At 47.1% G+C, this 19,997-nt stretch overlaps 1 protein-coding gene across 1 annotated transcript in view; it reads right to left on the reverse strand.

Moving 5' to 3' along the window:
• LOC137348669 (E3 ubiquitin-protein ligase MARCHF7-like) overlaps positions 1–19,997 on the reverse strand; it is a 136,950-nt gene that overhangs the window by 62,218 nt on the left and 54,735 nt on the right. Inside the window, exon 5 of the mRNA XM_068013928.1 lies at positions 9,422–9,593. Coding sequence (XP_067870029.1) covers positions 9,422–9,593 — 172 coding nt within the window. The remainder of the gene's footprint in view (positions 1–9,421; positions 9,594–19,997) is intronic.

A 19,997-nucleotide genomic window follows, 5' to 3' on the forward strand; every position in this document is an offset into this window, starting at 1 on the left:
TTTTCACTCAGAGAGTGGTGCAAATATGGATCTTGCTACTATAGGTAGTTGAGGCGAATAACTTGGATGTAAAAAGAAAAAGTATTGCTGAAAACAGAGACATTTTGTTGAAGCTTTTTGTCTTGCACTCATCACGATAATTTACAAGAATACCAATGTTAGGGAAAGCAACAAATTTATACTGTATGAGAAGAGAGTGCTGATTGGTTGGCAAGTGGACTCTGATTGGTAGAGGCATTGCCAAGGAGAATGCACCTCTACCAATCAGAGTCCACTTGCCAACCAATCAGCACTCTGTTCTCATACAGTATAAATCTGTTGCTTTCCCTTACATTGGTATTCTTGCGAATTGTTCTGATGAGTGCAAGACGAAAACTTTCGACAAAATATTTCTGTTTTCAGCAATACTCAAGTTCTGTAGCACCAAGCGACCATTTAAAAAGAAAGACTTGAATTTCTATAGCGCCTTTCATGACCTCAGGATGTCCCAATGTACATTAAAGCTAATGAAGTAATTTTGAAGGGTTCTCACTGTTGTAATGTAGGAAATGTGGCAGCCAATTTGTGCACAGCACGATCCCACCAACAGCAATGTGATAACGACCATAAAAGCTGTTTTTAGTGATGTTGATTACTATCTGATGTTAAATATTGACCAGGGCGCCAGAGTGAACTCCCCACCCCAGCTCTTCTTCAAAATAGTGCCGTGGGGATCTGCTACCACCTGCTTAGATGCTGAAAGGAGGAGAATGGAGTCTGAGAACTGCAGACGGGACCTTGGTTTATATCTCATCAAAAGATGGTATTGCTGGCAGTGCAGTGCTCCGTCAGAACTGCAGAGGAGTCTCAGCCTGGATTTTAGTGCTGAAGTCCTGGAGTGGGACTATGAACACAGAATCATCTGACTCAGAGGCAAGAGTGCTACTTACTGAGAAATAGCTGATACTCAGTTTATTTATTTAAAGAAGCAGCTAGGTAAATAAGAAAGGACTTCCATTTCTGCAACACATTTCACCACCTCAGGACATCCCAAAGCACTTTACTGCCAATGAGGTACTTTACAGAAGCGTAGTCATTGTTGTAAAGTAGGAAGCGTGACAGCCCATTTGAGCACAGCAAGTTCCCACAAACAGCAATGCTGTAATGACCAGATCATCCTTTTTTTCTTAACTGATGCTGGTTGAGGCATAAATATTGGACCAGGTTCTAGTCCCACTCCAGAGACTCCTGGCACCAGTACTGAGGGAGTGCCACCCTGTCAGGGGTGCTGGGCTGGATTTCTTTTGTAGGAGGCAGGGCTCCCGGCGCCAGGCTGAAAAGGCGAGGGTTGGGGGCGGGGGGGAACCCAGCCTCTGCATTTTTTCTGACCCCCCCCCACCCCCCCGCACCACCGGAGCAATCCTCTGGTCTTTTGGGGGCAAAGTTTAATGAGGCCTCCAAGAGCTGCCGTCTAATCAGAGGACTGGCAGCTCAGCAGTATCGACAGCGCCATCTGGAGCGGTGGTCACTGCCAGTACTGCAGAGGCCTCGGACCAAGGCCCAGCGCTTGAAGCCTGGAACACAGGTAGGTGAGGTGGGGTCGCCGCGGCCAGTCGGAAGGCCCTAGTGAGAGGGTGGGGGGGGGGGGGGGGCCCAGAGGGTACATTTGTTCCCGGTGGGGTTCCTCCGTGGGCCACAAATTGCCCACGAAGGAGGGACAATCCTCCAAGCCCGCAGGGAGGGCGTCTCATTTTCCAAGGAGTCCTGCCCGCGCAGTTGAGGCCACCCCAGCGGTGGTGGGAAGAGGCCCTTATTTGTCCTCTGGTTGAGAAGGCCATCGTCAGCCTATCCCGCCCCCGGGATAATTGCAACCAGGATTCCAGGCGTTGCACTCCATGGCGGGCGATTCTGCCCTGATTCTCCAGCCTCCCCCGCACCCCCCACCCCCACCCACAACCCTAGCCATGAAACCCGCCGTCAGGATGAGCAAAAAATCCGGCCTGCTGTCTTTCAGATGAGCCGTTAAACCAAGGGCCTCGTCTGCTCTCTCAGGTGAGCGTAAAAGATCCCAGGGCCTCTACTGCAAGAAGATGCTTGGAGGTAAATCAGTGTGAGAGCAGTGAGAGGTATTCAAGGAGGAGGTACAGAGGGTTCAGAACAAACGTGTTCCCACTAAGAAAAAGGGTGGGACACTCAAATCTAGACTCCTCCCCCCACCCCAATGTTAAAGAACCTGCAGGTTGCAGGGTAGGATGAGGCAAGGGAAGCTTATAACAAAAACAGAAAATGCTGGAAATCCTCAGCAGGTCAAGCAGCATCAGTGGAGAGAAAAGCAGAGTTAACGTTTTAGGTCTGTAACCTTTCATCAGAATTGGGAAAGGTGGAAATGTAATACGTTTTGAGCAAGTGAAAGAGGGGAGGCGGGAAGAAGAACAAAAGGAAAGGTCTGTGATAAGGAGGAGAGCAGGACAGATTAAATGACAAAAGATGTGTCTGGATGAGGTGTAAATGGCAAGTTAGCAGCTGTCCAGACACAAAGTAAAAGGATTAAGAAAGAGATGCCAGGGGTGGGGAAGAACGAACCAGCAACAGAAAGACGAAAAAAGAAAAAACATGGGGGAAGAGGTTACGATCTAAAATTATTGAACTCAGTGTTGCGTCCAGAAGGCTGTAAAGTGACCAGTCGAAAGGTGAGGGGCTGTTCTTCGAGCTTGCGTTGTTTCATTGGAACGCTGTTGCAAGCCAAGGAGAAAAAGGTCAGAGAGGTCAGAGTGGGAGGAAGGTGGAGAACTGAAATGACAAGCAACAGGAAGCTCAGGGTCACAATTGGGGACTGAATGGAGGAGTTCCGGAAATCAGTCGCCCAGTCTGTGTTTAGTCTAACCAATAGATGAGACCACATTACGAGCAGCGAATACAGCATACCACATTGAAAGAAGTACAAGTAAATCGCTGTTTCACTTGGAAGGAGTGGTTGGGGCCCTGGATGGTGAGAAGGGAGGAGTTAAAAGGGCAGGTATTGCATCTCCTGTGCTTGCATGGAAAGGTGCCATAGGAGAGAGTGAGGGTGTTGGGGTTATTGAAGAGTGGACCAGGGTGTCGCGGGGGGAATGTGGACAGGGAAGGGAAGATATGTTGTGATGAAATATAGGTATAATAGGCTTAACTAGGTAGAATTTAGATATAATTAATAGATTATACCTTTTAGAATTGAAGATTGAATAAATGGCCAGTTTTCAAGACTCACTAAAATTCCTTTCAAGGACAGAGTTAAAAATCCATGAACATCCCTGTTACAACGGAATGTGAACCAGAAACACCTTTGAAGTTAAATGAGACAGGCTATACATGGTCCATACTGATAACTATAATCCGAATTAGTTGATAATGTTAATGATACAGACAGACTGATTTAAGGAAACACTACAAACATTTTGACAAGATAAATGCTCACAACTTCATGAGAAAGGAATTCTCAGCAGATAATTAATTGGGAATAAGTAGCTAACGATATTACCATAATTGGGAATAAGTAGCTAACGACATTACCATATATGGATAATGAAAGCAGGAAAAAACACGCACAGAAAGGTAACAGCTACATTCCAAAAGATGAGTTAATAGATTAGAAACAGTATAAATGTGAGAGTTTTGAATTGAAAAATCAGGGGCATTGAAATTCCTCACCGATACATCTCAACCTATGGTAAGAACCGCTGACTGCATGACAGGAGAATTCTGCTCTTAACCGAGAGTGTTTTGTCTTGTTAGGTAGGAGGCTTACTCGGGGAATTTAAGGTAACAGTTTACTTTGATTTTTGATGTATATTCTAAGATATCCTGCTGCAACATTGTCAAGGTTGAACTTTTGGATTCTATTTTAGAAATAAGATTATGTTTTACATCTCTTAGTAATCTTTGAAATTGTAGTATACTTATCCACTTAAAAGTGTATTGCATGTTAAATTCTTTAATAAATATATAAAGGTTAATACAACTGTATTAATACAACATTCTGTATACAACTACAAGAACCCCCTCCCTCTCTGTGTCTCTTTAAGTGGAGAGCTACGTATTGAAGAGAGTTTCCCAGATCCTTATAATATCTGGGATATTTATGACTGAGTCATAATTATTTTAAAATAGGCTATCCGAAAGATGGTAATATTCTCTGTTGTTTTCTTTCTTTGGAGGAAAACTAGTTCAATTCTTTGGACCCAAATAAGTGTCTATAAGAGTTTGTCTGGTTAGAACTTAATTAAAGGAGATTCATAGGGATGTACTCCTGATTTGGTTTAGTCCCTTTAAGGGGTTAAAGTAATAAATCACTTTAGTGTTAGGTGGTGGCATCACGGTGGAAGTGGCGGAAATGGCGGAGGATGATCCATTGAATACAGAGGCTGGTGGAGTGGAAGGTGAGGACAAGGGGAACCCTATCATGGTTCTGGGAGGGAGAGGATGGGGTGAGAGCAGAAGTGTGTGAAATAGATTGGACACAGTCGAGGGTCCTTTCAGACACAGTGGGGGGTGGGGGAGGGGAAGATTCCTCAGTTGAGGAAAAAGGAAGACATAGCAGAAACGCTAGTATGGAAGGTTGCATCATCCGAACAGATGCTAGGAGATGGAGAAACTGAGAGAATGGAATGGAGTCCTTCCAGGAAGTGGGGAGTGAGGAAGTGTAGTCCAGGTAGTTGTGGGAGTCCGTGGGATTATAGTGAAAATTGGTTGATAGTCTAACCCCAGAAATGGAGATAAAGAAGTTGAGGAAAGGAAGGGAAGAATTGGAGATGGACCATGTGAAGGTGAGAGAAGGGTGGAAATGGGAAACAAAGTCAATGAAATTTTCCAGTTCAGGGTGAGAGCGGGAAGCAGCACTGATACAGTTATCAATGTACTGAAAGAAGAAACAAAAACAAGAAATGCTGGATTCACTCAGCAGGTCTGGCAGCATCTGTGGAAAGAGAAGCAGAGTTAACGTTTCGGGTCAGTGACCCTTCTTCGGAACTGACAAATATTAGAAAAGTCACAGATTATAAACAAGTGAGGTGGGGGTTGGGCAAGAGATAACAAAGGAGAAGGTGCAGATTGGACCAGGCCACATAGCTGACCAAAAGGTCACGGAGCAAAGGCAAACAATATGTTAATGGTGTGTTGAAAGACAAAGCATTAGTACAGATTAGGTGTGAATATACTGAATAATGAACATCAGCAAGTGCAAACCTGAAGAAAAACAACCTGAAAAAAACAGTGGGTAAGCAAACTGAAAGAAGAGGTGAGGGAGGGGGCCCGAGTAGGACTGATGCAGGGGTGAAATTAAAAAGGAAATTAGGAAAGCAAAGAATGGGCATGAAAAAATATTGGCATAACAAAGGAAAACAAAAGATGCTTTATAAATACATAAAGAACAAAAGGATAACAAAGGAAAGATTAGGGCATGTTGGAGATGAAAATTCTGTGTGTGGAGGCAGATGATGTGGGCGTGGTTCTTACTGAATACTTTGCGTCTGTCTTCACAAAAGAGAAGAATGCTGCAGACATTGTAGTTATGGAGGAGAAGAGTGAAATATTGGATGGGATAACAAAAGGAAATATCAAGTGGTTTAGCATCTTTGAGTAGATAGATTGCCAGGTCCAGATGAAAGATATCCCAGGCTGCTAAGAGAAGCAAGGGAGGAAAAAGCAAAGGTTCTGATCATCATATTCCAATCTTCTCTGACTACAGGTATGGTGCCGGAGGACTGGAAGACTGCTAACATTGCACTTTTTTTCTAAAGGGAGGAAGGGATAGACTGAGCGATTACAGACCAGACAGTCCATCATAAGTGTTGGCAAATTATTGGAAAAAATTCAAAGGGACAATATCAATTGTCATTTTAGAAAGGTATATATTACGCCAGGGCAGCGTAGATTTGTCTGATTAAATTGAATTTTAGGAGGATCAATGAGGATGGCGCATTTGATGCAGTCTACATGGATTTTAGCAAGGCTTTTGATAATGTCCCACAGGGCAGATTGGTCTTAAAAGTAAAAGTCCATGGGGTCCAAGGGAAAGTGGGAAATTGGATCCAAAATTGTTTCAGAGGCAGGAAGCAAAGAGTAATGGTCGATGGGTGCTTTTGTGAATGGAAGGCTGTTTCCAGTGGGGTTCCGCAGGGCTCAGTACTAGGCACCTTGCTTTTCGTAATATATATCAGTGATGTGTGAGTTGATGCATTTTGGGAGAAGCTACAGGGTGAGGCAATATAGACATAATGGCGCAGTTCTAACGAGTGTGCAGGAACAGAGAGACCTGGGGGTGCATATGCATCGATCTTTGAAGGTAGCAGGGCATATTAAGAGAGTGGTTAGTAAAGCATATGGGATCTTGGGCTTCATATATAGAGGCATTGAGAACAAAAGCAGGGAAGTTATCCTGAGCCTTTATAAAGCTCTGGTTAGGCCCAAACTAGAGTATTGCCTCCAGTTCCGGTCACTACACTCCAGGAAGGATGTGAGGGCCCTTGACAGGGTGCAGAGGAGATTTACCAGAATGGTTTCAGGGATGGAGGAGTTTAGTTACAAGGTTAGGTTGGAAAAGATGGGTTTGTTCTCTTTAGAACAATGGCGATTGAGGGAAGATTTAATGGAATTGTACAAGATTAGATTAGATTAGAGATACAGCACTGAAACAGGTCCTTCGGCCCACCGAGTCTGTGCCGAACATCAACCACCCATTTACACTAATCCCACATTCCCACCAAACATCCCCACCTATCCCTATATTTCCCTACCACCTACCTATACTAGTGACAATTTATAATGGCCAATTTACCTATCAACCTGCAAGTCTTTTGGCTTGTGGGAGGAAACCGGAGCACCTGGAGAAAACCCACACAGACACAGGGAGAACTTGCAAACTCCACACAGGCAGTACCTGGAATCGAACCCGGGTCCCTGGAGCTGTGAGGCTGCGGTGCTAACCACAGCGCCACTGTGCTGCCCTAATTTATAATACAAGTTTATAATAGGCTTAGATAATGTAGACAAGGAAAAATTGTTCCCATTAATTGATGGTACAAGGACTAGAGGACACAGATTAAAAGTTTTGAGCAAGAGGATGTGAGGAAGAACATTTTACACAGCGAGTGGTAATGGCCTGGAACTCGCTGTCTATGAGGGTGGCGAAAGTAGAGACAATCAATGATTTCAAAAGGACATTGGATGGCCACTTGAAGGAAATAAACTTGCAGGCCCACGGGGATCAAGCGGGGCAGTGGGACTGACTGGATTGGTCTGTGGAGAGCCAGCATGGCCTCGATTGGCCGAATGGCCTCCATCTGTGCCGTAAATGACTATGACTCTATTTAGACTTAAATGTAGGGGGTATCATTAAGTCTGCAGACGATACGAAAATTGGCAGTGTGGTTGATAATGAAGAAGAAAGGTGTAGACAGCAGGAAGGCAATTGACTGGTCAGGTGGGCAGAAAAGTGGCAAATGGAATTCAATTCGGACAAGTGTGAGGTAATGCATTTGGGGAGGGCAAACAAGGCAAAGGAATACACAATAAATGCCAGGACTGGAGAATTTTAGCGATGAGGAAAGATTGGATAGGCTGGCATTGTTCTCTTTGGAACAGAAGAGACCCAGAGGAGATTTAATGTATGTAATGTATGAAATTATGAGGGACCTAGATGGAGTGAACAGAAAGGACGTATTTCCCTTCGCAGAAAGATTAACAACCGGGGAGTATAGATTTAAAGTAATTGGCAGAACGATTGGAAGCGGGGTTGAGGGGGGGGGGGGTGCATTGAGAAGAAATGTTTTGACCTGAAAGGTGCCTGAAAGGAGAGTAAAGGCAGAAGCCCTCAGTGCATTTTTGGCTGGCACATGACCTCCTTCACTGATGTACATTGTCTTTGTTTCTAAGAGCAGGGGTGTTCTCCTCGGTGACCTGGCATCCTCAACCAACAGGTCATCTGGCCATTGTCTCATTGCTGTTCACGGGATCTTACTGTGCGCAAGTTAGTTGGCATGTTTCCCCATCACAACAGTGAACAAACTTCAAAAAAGGTAATGCATTGGTGGTTAAGCACTTTGGTGTATCCCGAGATCATGAAAGTTGCTATATAAATGCAAATTCTTTCATTTTGGTTTTAAATTCTAAACAATTCAATGTAATATGCAAACTGCAATATAGAGTTAGATTTAGTGTTCGGGTTCAGGACTTTGTCATAAGGTACATAATGGGGAGGGGTGAGCGGAGGGTGGTCAGCCCCCCACCCTCCTCGCACCCTGATTCACACTTCCGCACAACTCTCTGCTTATCACTCATATTGACCCGAACAACAAAAGTGAACTACTATTGCACATTTCACACCCTTAGGAAGTGCCAATCAAATACTTCTGACACTCAGTCACATCTCTTATGGAGGCAGTTAGCACTGAGATGAATCTCTGGTTAACCAGTGTTTCGCAGTGAGATTATTTGTGGGAGGGAGGCTGGGACAGGACGCCGGGTGAGCCCCTCACTTTTCTTCCAAAGCTGCTGTTGGATCTTTAACTTCCTGAGAGAGCAGACGGACACTCAGTTTAATGTCTCATCCGTAGGACAGCATTTCCAACTGTGTAGCACTTTGTTAGTACTGGTACCAGAGGTGTTGACCCAGCATTGTGAGTTCAAGCCTCTGGAGTGGAGGAGAGGCTTCTGTCTCCCTCTGTACTGTCCCAACAAACATGCCCAGCATACACACAGCACAGGTTAGATATAGAGTAAAGCTCCCTCTACATTGTCCCATCAAACACTCCCAGGACAGGTACAGTACGGGGTTAGATACAGAGTAAAGCTCCCTCTAAAAAAAAAAAAATGGGGGTTAGATACAGAGTAAAGCTCCCTCTAAAAGAAGAAAAATGGGGGTTAGATACAGAGTAAAGCTCCCTCTAAAAGAAGAAAAATGGGGGTTAGATACAGAGTAAAGCTCCCTCTACACTGTCCCCATCAAACACTCCCAGGACAGGTACAGCACGGGGGTTAGATACAGAGTAAAGCTCCCTCTACACTGTCCCCATCAAACACTCCCAGGACAGGTACAACACGGGGGTTAGATACAGAGTAAAGCTCCCTCTACACTGTCCCCATCAAACACTCCCAGGACAGGTACAGCACGGGGGTTAGATACAGAGTAAAGCTCCCTCTCCACTGTCCCCATCAAACACTCCCAGGGCAGGTACAGCACGGGGTTAGATACAGAGTAAAACTCTCTCTACACTGTCCCCATCAAACACTCCCAGGGCAGGTACAGCACGGGGGTTAGATAGAGAGTAAAGCTCCCTCTACACTGTCCCCATCAAATATTCCCAGGTCAGAGGACTGGTACAGCACGGGTGGGAAAGAGAGTAGTACCTTGTGCTTCCTCTTGGTAACATTTCCCACTATTTCATGATTTGCTTTGGATCATTCTCACCTGAGGGGACACAGCCCTTGACATCAGGGACATCTGCCATCTCTGGGGCTTTCTGCCTGTTGCCCATGATATTGTATAATGATGGAAGTTTAGAGCCTCTTCCGGTCATTGGAGCTCTGGGATACACGGGTGAATATTGTACCTCTTTGGATTCTGTATTCGCGATGTCCATCTGTGAGGAGAAGGGCCAATAAATTCAACTAGCCATCGTGTGCAAGGCAAGAGAGGCAGAAACAATTGAGAATTCTGGAGACAGGCTGGAGCATCATGGATATATTTCCTATAGCAGACAGAGGGGCTATTATTCCTTATAGTATACACAGAGGGGAATTCTATTCTGTAATAAACACAGGGGCTGCTATTCCCTTTACCATACACTGGGCAGGTGGGGGGAGCTGCTATTCCCTGTACTAATCACAGGGGGAGCTGCTATTCTGTAATATACACATGGGCTGCTACTTCCCATAGTATACACAGGGGGCTGCTACTTCCCATAGTATACACAGGGGGCTGCTACTTCCCATAGTATACAGAGGGGGCTGCTACTTCCCATAGTATACACAGGAGGCTGCTACTTCCCATAGTATACACAGGGGGCTGCTACTTCCCATAGTATACACAGGGGGCTGCTACTTCCTATAGTATACACAGGGGGCTGCTGCTCCCCAAAGTATACACAGGGGGCTGCTACTTCCTATAATATGCACTGGGGGCTGCTGCTTCCTATAATATACAGAGGGGCCTGCTGCTCCCGATAGTATACACAGGGGGCTGCTGCTCCCTATAATATACACTGGGGGCTGCTACTTCCTATAATATACACAGGGGGCTGCTACTTCCTATAGTATACACAGGGGGCTGCTGCTCCCTATTGTATACACAGGGGGCTGCTGCTCCCTATAATATACAGAGGGGCCTGCTGCTCCCGATAGTATACACAGGGGGCTGCTACTTCCTATAATATACACAGGGGGCTGCTGCTCCCTATAATATACAGAGGGGCCTGCTGCTCCCGATAGTATACACTGGGGACTGCTGCTCCCTATAGTATACACAAGGGGCTGCTGCTCCATATAGTATACACAGGGGGCTGCTACTTCCTATAATATACACAGGGGCTGCTACTTCCTATAATATACACAGGGGCTGCTGCTCCCTATAGTATACACAGGGGGCTGCTGCTCCCTAAAATATACACTGGGGGCTGCTGCTCCCTATAATATACACAGGGGGCTGCTGCTCCCTATAATATACACAGGGGCTGCTACTTCCTATAATATACACAGGGGCTGCTGCTCCCTATAGTATACACAGGGGGCTGCTGCTCCCTATAATATACACAGGGGCTGCTACTTCCCATAATATACACAGGGGCTGCTGCTCCCTATAGTATACACAGGGGGCTGCTGCTCCCTATAATATACACAGGGGGCTGTTGCTCCCTATAATATACACTGGGGGCTGCTGCTCCCTATAATATACACAGGGGGCTGCTGCTCCCTATAATATACACAGGGGGCTGCTGCTCCCTATAATATACACAGGGGCTGCTACTTCCTATAATATACACAGGGGCTGCTGCTCCCTATAATATACACAGGGGGCTGCTGCTCCCTATAATATACACTGGGGGCTGCTGCTCCCTATAATATACACTGGGGGCTGCTGCTCCATATAATATACACAGGGGGCTGCTGCTCCCTATAATATACACAGGGGCTGCTGCTCCCTATAATATACACAGGGGGCTGCTGCTCCCTATAATATACACTGGGGGCTGCTGCTCCCTATAATATACACAGGGGCTGCTGCTCCCTATAGTATACACAGGGGGCTGCTGCTCCCTATAATATACACAGGGGCTGCTACTTCCTATAATATACACAGGGGCTGCTACTTCCTATAATATACACAGGGGGCTGCTGCTCCCTATAATATACACAGGGGCTGCTACTTCCTATAATATACACAGGGGGCTGCTGCTCCCTATAATATACACAGGGGCTGCTGCTCCCTATAATATACACAGGGGGCTGCTGCTCCCTATAATATACACTGGGGGCTGCTGCTCCCTATAATATACACTGGGGGCTGCTGCTCCCTATAATATACACTGGGGGCTGCTGCTCCATATAATATACACTGGGGGCTGCTGCTCCCTATAATATACACAGGGGGCTGCTGCTCCCTATAATATACACAGGGGGCTGCTGCTCCCTATAATATACACTGGGGGCTGCTGCTCCCTATAATATACACAGGGGGCTGCTGCTCCCTATAATATACACAGGGGGCTGCTGCTCCCTATAATATACACTGGGGGCTGCTGCTCCCTATAATATACACAGGGGGCTGCTGCTCCCTATAATATACACAGGGGGCTGCTGCTCCCTATATTATACACTGGGGGCTGCTGCTCCCTATAATATACACAGGGGGCTGCTGCTCCCTATAATATACACAGGGGGCTGCTGCTCCCTATATTATACACTGGGGGCTGCTGCTCCCTATAATATACACAGGGGGCTGCTGCTCCCTATAATATACACAGGGGGCTGCTGCTCCCTATAATATACACTGGGGGCTGCTGCTCCCTATAATATACACTGGGGGCTGCTGCTCCCTATATTATACACTGGGGGCTGCTGCTCCCTATAATATACACAGGGGGCTGCTGCTCCCTATAATGTACACAGGGGGCTGCTGCTCTCTATAATATACACAGGGGGCTGCTGCTCCCTATAATATACACTGGGGGCTGCTGCTCCCTATATTATACACTGGGGGCTGCTGCTCCCTATAATATACACAGGGGGCTGCTGCTCTCTATAATATACACAGGGGGCTGCTGCTCTCTATAATATACACAGGGGGCTGCTGCTCCCTATAATATACACAAAGGGGGCAGCTGCTCCCTATATTATACACAGGGGGCTGCTGCTCCCTATAATGTACACTGGGGGCTGCTGCTCCCTATAATATACACAGGGGGCTGCTGCTCCCTATAATATACACAGGGGGCTGCTGCTCCCTATAATATACACAGGGGGCTGCTGCTCCCTATAATATACACTGGGGGCTGCTGCTCCCTATATTATACACTGGGGGCTGCTGCTCCCTATAATATACACAGGGGGCTGCTACTTCCTATAATATACACAGGGGGCTGCTGCTCCCTATAATATACACAGGGGGCTGCTGCTCCCTATAATATACACTGGGGGCTGCTACTTCCTATAATATACAGAGGGGGCTGCTACTTCCCATAGTATACACAGGGGGCTGCTACTTCCCATAGTATACACAGGGGGCTGCTACTTCCTATAGTATACAGAGGGGGCTGCTACTTCCCATAGTATACACAGGGGGCTGCTACTTCCCATAGTATACACAGGGGGCTGCTACTTCCTATAGTATACACAGGGGGCTGCTGCTCCCCAAAGTATACACAGGGGGCTGCTACTTCCTATAATATGCACTGGGGGCTGCTGCTTCCGATAATATACAGAGGGGCCTGCTGCTCCCGATAGTATACACAGGGGGCTGCTGCTCCCTATAATATACACTGGGGGCTGCTGCTCCCTATAATATACACAGGGGGCTGCTACTTCCTATAGTATACACAGGGGGCTGCTGCTCCCTATTGTATACACAGGGGGCTGCTGCTCCCTATAATATACAGAGGGGCCTGCTGCTCCCGATAGTATACACAGGGGGCTGCTACTTCCTATAATATACACAGGGGGCTGCTGCTCCCTATAATATACAGAGGGGCCTGCTGCTCCCGATAGTATACACTGGGGACTGCTGCTCCCTATAGTATACACAAGGGGCTGCTGCTCCATATAGTATACACAGGGGGCTGCTACTTCCTATAATATACACAGGGGCTGCTACTTCCTATAATATACACAGGGGCTGCTGCTCCCTATAGTATACACAGGGGGCTGCTGCTCCCTAAAATATACACTGGGGGCTGCTGCTCCCTATAATATACACAGGGGGCTGCTGCTCCCTATAATATACACAGGGGCTGCTACTTCCTATAATATTCACAGGGGCTGCTGCTCCCTATAGTATACACAGGGGGCTGCTGCTCCCTATAATATACACAGGGGCTGCTACTTCCCATAATATACACAGGGGCTGCTGCTCCCTATAGTATACACAGGGGGCTGCTGCTCCCTATAATATACACAGGGGGCTGTTGCTCCCTATAATATACACTGGGGGCTGCTGCTCCCTATAGTATACACAGGGGGCTGCTGCTCCCTATAATATACACAGGGGGCTGCTGCTCCCTATAATATACACAGGGGGCTGCTGCTCCCTATAATATACACAGGGGCTGCTACTTCCTATAATATACACAGGGGCTGCTGCTCCCTATAATATACACAGGGGGCTGCTGCTCCCTATAATATACACAGGGGGCTGTTGCTCCCTATAATATACACAGGGGGCTGCTGCTCCCTATAATATACACAGGGGGCTGCTGCTCCCTATAATATACACAGGGGCTGCTACTTCCTATAATATACACAGGGGCTGCTGCTCCCTATAATGTACACAGGGGGCTGCTGCTCCCTATAATATACACAGGGGCTGCTACTTCCTATAATATACACAGGGGCTGCTACTTCCTATAATATACACAGGGGGCTGCTACTTCCTATAATATACACAGGGGCTGCTGCTCCCCATAATATACACAGGGGGCTGCTGCTCCCTATAATATACACAGGGGGCTGCTGCTCCCTATAATATACACAGGGGCTGCTGCTCCCTATAATATACACAGGGGGCTGCTGCTCCCTATAATATACACTGGGGGCTGCTGCTCCCTATAATATACACAGGGGGCTGCTGCTCCCTATAATATACACAGGGGGCTGCTGCTCCCTATAATATACACTGGGGGCTGCTGCTCCCTATAATATACACAGGGGGCTGCTGCTCCCTATAATATACACTGGGGGCTGCTGCTCCCTATAATATACACAGGGGCTGCTGCTCCCTATAATATACACTGGGGGCTGCTGCTCCCTATAATATACACTGGGGGCTGCTGCACCATATAATATACACTGGGGGCTGCTGCTCCCTCTAATATACACAGGGGGCTGCTGCTCCCTATAATATACACAGGGGGCTGCTGCTCCCTATAATATACACAGGGGGCTGCTGCTCCCTATAATATACACAGGGGGCTGCTGCTCCCTATAATATACACAGGGGGCTGCTGCTCCCTATAATATACACTGGGGGCTGCTGCTCCCTATATTATACACTGGGGGCTGCTGCTCCCTATAATATACACTGGGGGCTGCTACTTCCTATAATATACACAGGGGGCTGCTGCTCCCTATAATATACACTGGGGGCTGCTGCTCCCTATAATATACACTGGGGGCTGCTGCTCCCTATAATATACACAGGGGGCTGCTGCTCCCTATAATATACACAGGGGGCTGCTGCTCCCTATAATATACACAGGGGGCTGCTGCTCTCTATAATATACACAGGGGGCTGCTGCTCTCTATAATATACACAGGGGGCTGCTGCTCCCTATAATATACACAAAGGGGGCAGCTGCTCCCTATATTATACACAGGGGGCTGCTGCTCCCTATAATATACACAGGGGGCTGCTGCTCCCTATAATATACACAAAGGGGGCAGCTGCTCCCTATATTATACACAGGGGGCTGCTGCTCCCTATAATGTACACAGGGGGCTGCTGCTCTCTATAATATACACTGGGGGCTGCTGCTCCCTATAATATACACAGGGGGCTGCTGCTCCCTATAATATACACTGGGGGCTGCTGCTCCCTATAATATACACTGGGGGCTGCTGCTCTCTATAATATACACAGGGGGCTGCTATTTACTACAATATACACAGGAGGCTGCTGCTCCGTATAGTATACACAGGGGGCTGCTACTTCCTATAATATACACAGGGGCTGCTACTTCCTATAATATACACAGGGGGCTGCTGCTCCCTATAGTATACACAGGGGGCTGCTGCTCCCTAAAATATACACTGGGGGCTGCTGCTCCCTATAATATACACAGGGGGCTGCTGCTCCCTATAATATACACAGGGGCTGCTACTTCCTATAATATACACAGGGGCTGCTGCTCCCTGTAGTATACACAGGGGGCTGCTGCTCCCTATAATATACACAGGGGCTGCTACTTCCTAAAATATACACAGGGGCTGCTGCTCCCTATAGTATACACAGGGGGCTGCTGCTCCCTATAATATACACAGGGGGCTGTTGCTCCCTATAATATACACTGGGGGCTGCTGCTCCCTATAATATACACAGGGGGCTGCTGCTCCCTATAATATACACAGGGGGCTGCTGCTCCCTATAATATACACAGGGGCTGCTACTTCCTATAATATACACAGGGGCTGCTGCTCCCTATAATATACACAGGGGCTGCTGCTCCCTATAATATACACAGGGGGCTGCTGCTCCCTATAATATACAGAGGGGCTGCTACTTCCTATAATATACACAGGGGGCTGCTACTTCCTATAATATACACAGGGGCTGCTACTTCCGAAAATATACACAGGGGGCTGCTGCTCCCTATAATATACACTGGGGGCTGCTGCTCCCTATAATATACACTGGGGGCTGCTGCTCCCTATAATATACACTGGGGGCTGCTGCTCCCTATAATATACACTGGGGGCTGCTGCTCCCTATAATATACACAGGGGGCTGCTGCTCCCTATAATATACACTGGGGGCTGCTGCTCCCGATAATATACACAGGGGGCTGCTGCTCCCTATAATATACACTGGGGGCTGCTGCTCCCTATAATATACACAGGGGGCTGCTGCTCCCTATAATATACACAGGGGGCTGCTGCTCCCGATAATATACACAGGGGGCTGCTGCTCCCTATAATATACACTGGGGGCTGCTGCTCCCTATAATATACACAGGGGGCTGCTGCTCCCGATAATGTACACAGGGGGCTGCTGCTCTCTATAATATACACTGGGGGCTGCTGCTCCCGATAATGTACACAGGGGGCTGCTGCTCTCTATAATATACACAGGGGGCTGCTGCTCCCTATAATATACACAGGGGGCTGCTGCTCCCTATAATATACACTGGGGGCTGCTGCTCCCTATAATATACACTGGGGGCTGCTGCTCCCTATAATATACACAGGGGGCTGCTGCTCCCTATAATATACACTGGGGGCTGCTGCTCCCTATAATATACACTGGGGGCTGCTGCTCCCTATAATATACACAGGGGGCTGCTGCTCCCGATAATGTACACAGGGGGCTGCTGCTCTCTATAATATACACAGGGGGCTGCTGCTCCCTATAATATACACTGGGGGCTGCTGCTCCCTATATTATACACTGGGGGCTGCTGCTCCCTATAATATACACAGGGGGCTGTTGCTCTCTATAATATACACAGGGGGCTGCTGCTCCCTATAATATACACAGGGGGCTGCTGCTCTCTATAATATACACAGGGGGCTGCTGCTCTCTATAATATACACAGGGGGCTGCTGCTCCCTATAATATACACAAAGGGGGCTGCTGCTTCCTATATTATACACAGGGGGCTGCTGCTCCCTATAATGTACACAGGGGGCTGCTGCTCTCTATAATATACACTGGGGGCTGCTGCTCCCTACAATATACACAGGGGGCTGCTGCTCCCTATAATATACACACAGGGGGCTGCTGCTCCTTATAGTATACACAGGGGGCTGCTGCTCCCTATAATATACACAAAGGGGGCTGCTGCTCCCTATATTATACACAGGGGGCTGCTATTTACTACAATATACACAGGAGGCTGCTGCTCCGTATAATATACACAGGGGGCTGCTATTTACTACAATATACACAGGAGGCTGCTGCTCCGTATAATATACACTGGGGGCTGCTGCTCCCTATATTATACACTGGGGGCTGCTGCTCCCTATAGTATACACAGGGGGCTGCTGCTCCCTATAGTATACACAGGGGGCTGCTATTTCCTACAATATACACAGGAGGCTGCTGCTCCGTATAATATACACTGGGGGCTGCTGCTCCCTATATTATACACTGGGGGCTGCTGCTCCCTATAGTATACACAGGGGGCTGCTGCTCCCTATAGTATACACAGGGGGCTGCTATTTCCTACAATATACACAGGAGGCTGCTGCTCCCTATAGTTTACACAGGGGGCTGCTGCTCCCTATAATATACACAGGGGGCTGCTGCTCCCTATAGTATACACTGGGGCTGCTGCTCACCATAATATACACAGGGGGCTGCTACTTCCTATAATATACACAGGGGGCTGCTGCTCCCTATAGTATACACAGGGGGCTGCTGCTCCCTATAATATACACAGGGGGCTGCTGCTCCCTATAGTTTACACAGGGGGCTGCTGCTCCCTATAATATACACAGGGGGCTGCTGCTCCCTATAGTATCCACTGGGGGCTGCTGCTCCCTATAATATACACAGGGGGCTGCTGCTCCCTATAATATACACTGGGGGCTGCTGCTCCCTATAATATACACAGGGGGCTGCTGCTCCCTATAATATACACAGGGGGCTGCTGCTCCCTATAGTTTACACAGGGGGCTGCTGCTCCCTATAATATACACAGGGGGCTGCTGCTCCCTATATTATACACAGAGGGCTGCTATTTCCTATAATATGCACAGGGGGCTGCTGCTCCCTATAGTATACACTGGGGGCTGCTGCTCCCTATAATATACACAGGGGGCTGCTGCTCCCTATAGTATACACTGGGGGCTGCTGCTCCCTATAATATACACAGGGGGCTGCTGCTCCCTATAATATACACAGGGGGCTGCTGCTCCCTATAGTATACACTGGGGGCTGCTGCTCCCTATAATATACACTGGGGGCTGCTGCTCCCTATAATATACACTGGGGGCTGCTGCTCCCTATAATATACACAGGGGGCTGCTGCTCCCTATAATATACACTGGGGGCTGCTGCTCCCTATAATATACACAGGGGGCTGCTGCTCCCTATAATATACACTGGGGGCTGCTGCTCCCTATAATATACACAGGGGGCTGCTGCTCCCTATAATATACACAGGGGGCTGCTGCTCCCTATAGTATACACTGGGGGCTGCTGCTCCCTATAATATACACAGGGGGCTGCTGCTCCCTATAATATACACAGGGGGCTGCTGCTCCCTATAATATACACTGGGGGCTGCTATTTCCTACAATATACACAGGTGTTAGTGTCCAACAAGTTCTGCTGATTGATCTTCAATACCTCTTGTGAAGGTAATAGGGTGAACAGGTGTTGATTAGTTAACTGTATATGTATATGTATATATAAAAGAGAGCCAGCCAGCACTGGGTGGAGATTGTTAGGAATGGAAAAATAAACTTTGTGGTAAGCAAGAAACAGTCTCCACTAAAGCATCCTAGTCTCAGTGTCTTCTTCACAAACAGGCTTGGACGTTTCTCTAACACTGGAAGCAGAGGATGTCTAAAGTGAAGATTGGAGACTAAAATTTATTTTCAGACAGGAGGTTAGGATTGGAGTTAATAATTTGTTTTTGAGAGTTTTTATTTGAAGAATGATGTCTGAAACCAGGTGTGAGGACATGATTTTCCACCGCTATTTTGTGAAGCTGAGCCTTATGATCAATGGAAGGATGAAGTTGATCTGTGGACACGGGTTATGTCTTTACCAAAAAAGGAAGCACTTTCTCTTCTTGCCAAAAGCAAAATCAGATGCAAAGTGTTCTCGGAGCTAGACGCTCACTTGGACAATGAGGAAGGTTTGGACAATCTCTTAAAATTGATGGATAAAATTTATGTGAAAGATGACTTATTGATTGCCTATGAGGTGTCATTGGACTTTGATAAATTTCGTAAAATGGAAGATTCTTCCATAGAAGAATATATTGTGGAGTTTAACTTCCTATATATGTAAGATTGCAGTGATTCTACTTGGAAATTCCTAAATCAGTACTTGCTTTCATTGTTGGATTGTGCTAGGATATAGAATATGGATAGGCTTAGTCTTAACTGGAGTTACATCCAAAGAGATACGCTTTTTGATCAAATGTCTGAAACCTTAAAGATTTTGGGGAAAACATTAATTTCTGGCCACTTTCACGGCACAGATTGGCTTTTCAGCTGTGACACTGAAGATGGAGGATACAACGCTAGCAGCATTTCGAGGCTATTCCAATGTGGGGCCCAGATGTCAGTACAAAAGAAGAATCACAAACAAAGTGCTATGATCCTGCAGTTTTTTTTTTGGGAAGAACGCGGTGTGCCTTTAAGGCTGGAAAGGGAGCAGTACTGCTTTAAGGCAACAAGCTCCAGAGACTGAGTCAAGGAATGCATTCTCGTTGCCCTGGGATACAGCCATTCGGAGAACAAGGACACGAGATACAATGTTCCAATTTAATTTTGAAGTGGAAACAGACTGTTCTAACTCAGACACAGACTGACAGCTGGACCAGAATACACTGAAGGAAAAGAGAGCTCTCTCTTGGTTTATTGAAACCTTATTTATTATACTGAGT

The sequence above is a fragment of the Heterodontus francisci genome, chromosome 34 (assembly GCF_036365525.1).
Source record: "Heterodontus francisci isolate sHetFra1 chromosome 34, sHetFra1.hap1, whole genome shotgun sequence".
NCBI lineage: Eukaryota > Metazoa > Chordata > Chondrichthyes > Heterodontiformes > Heterodontidae > Heterodontus > Heterodontus francisci.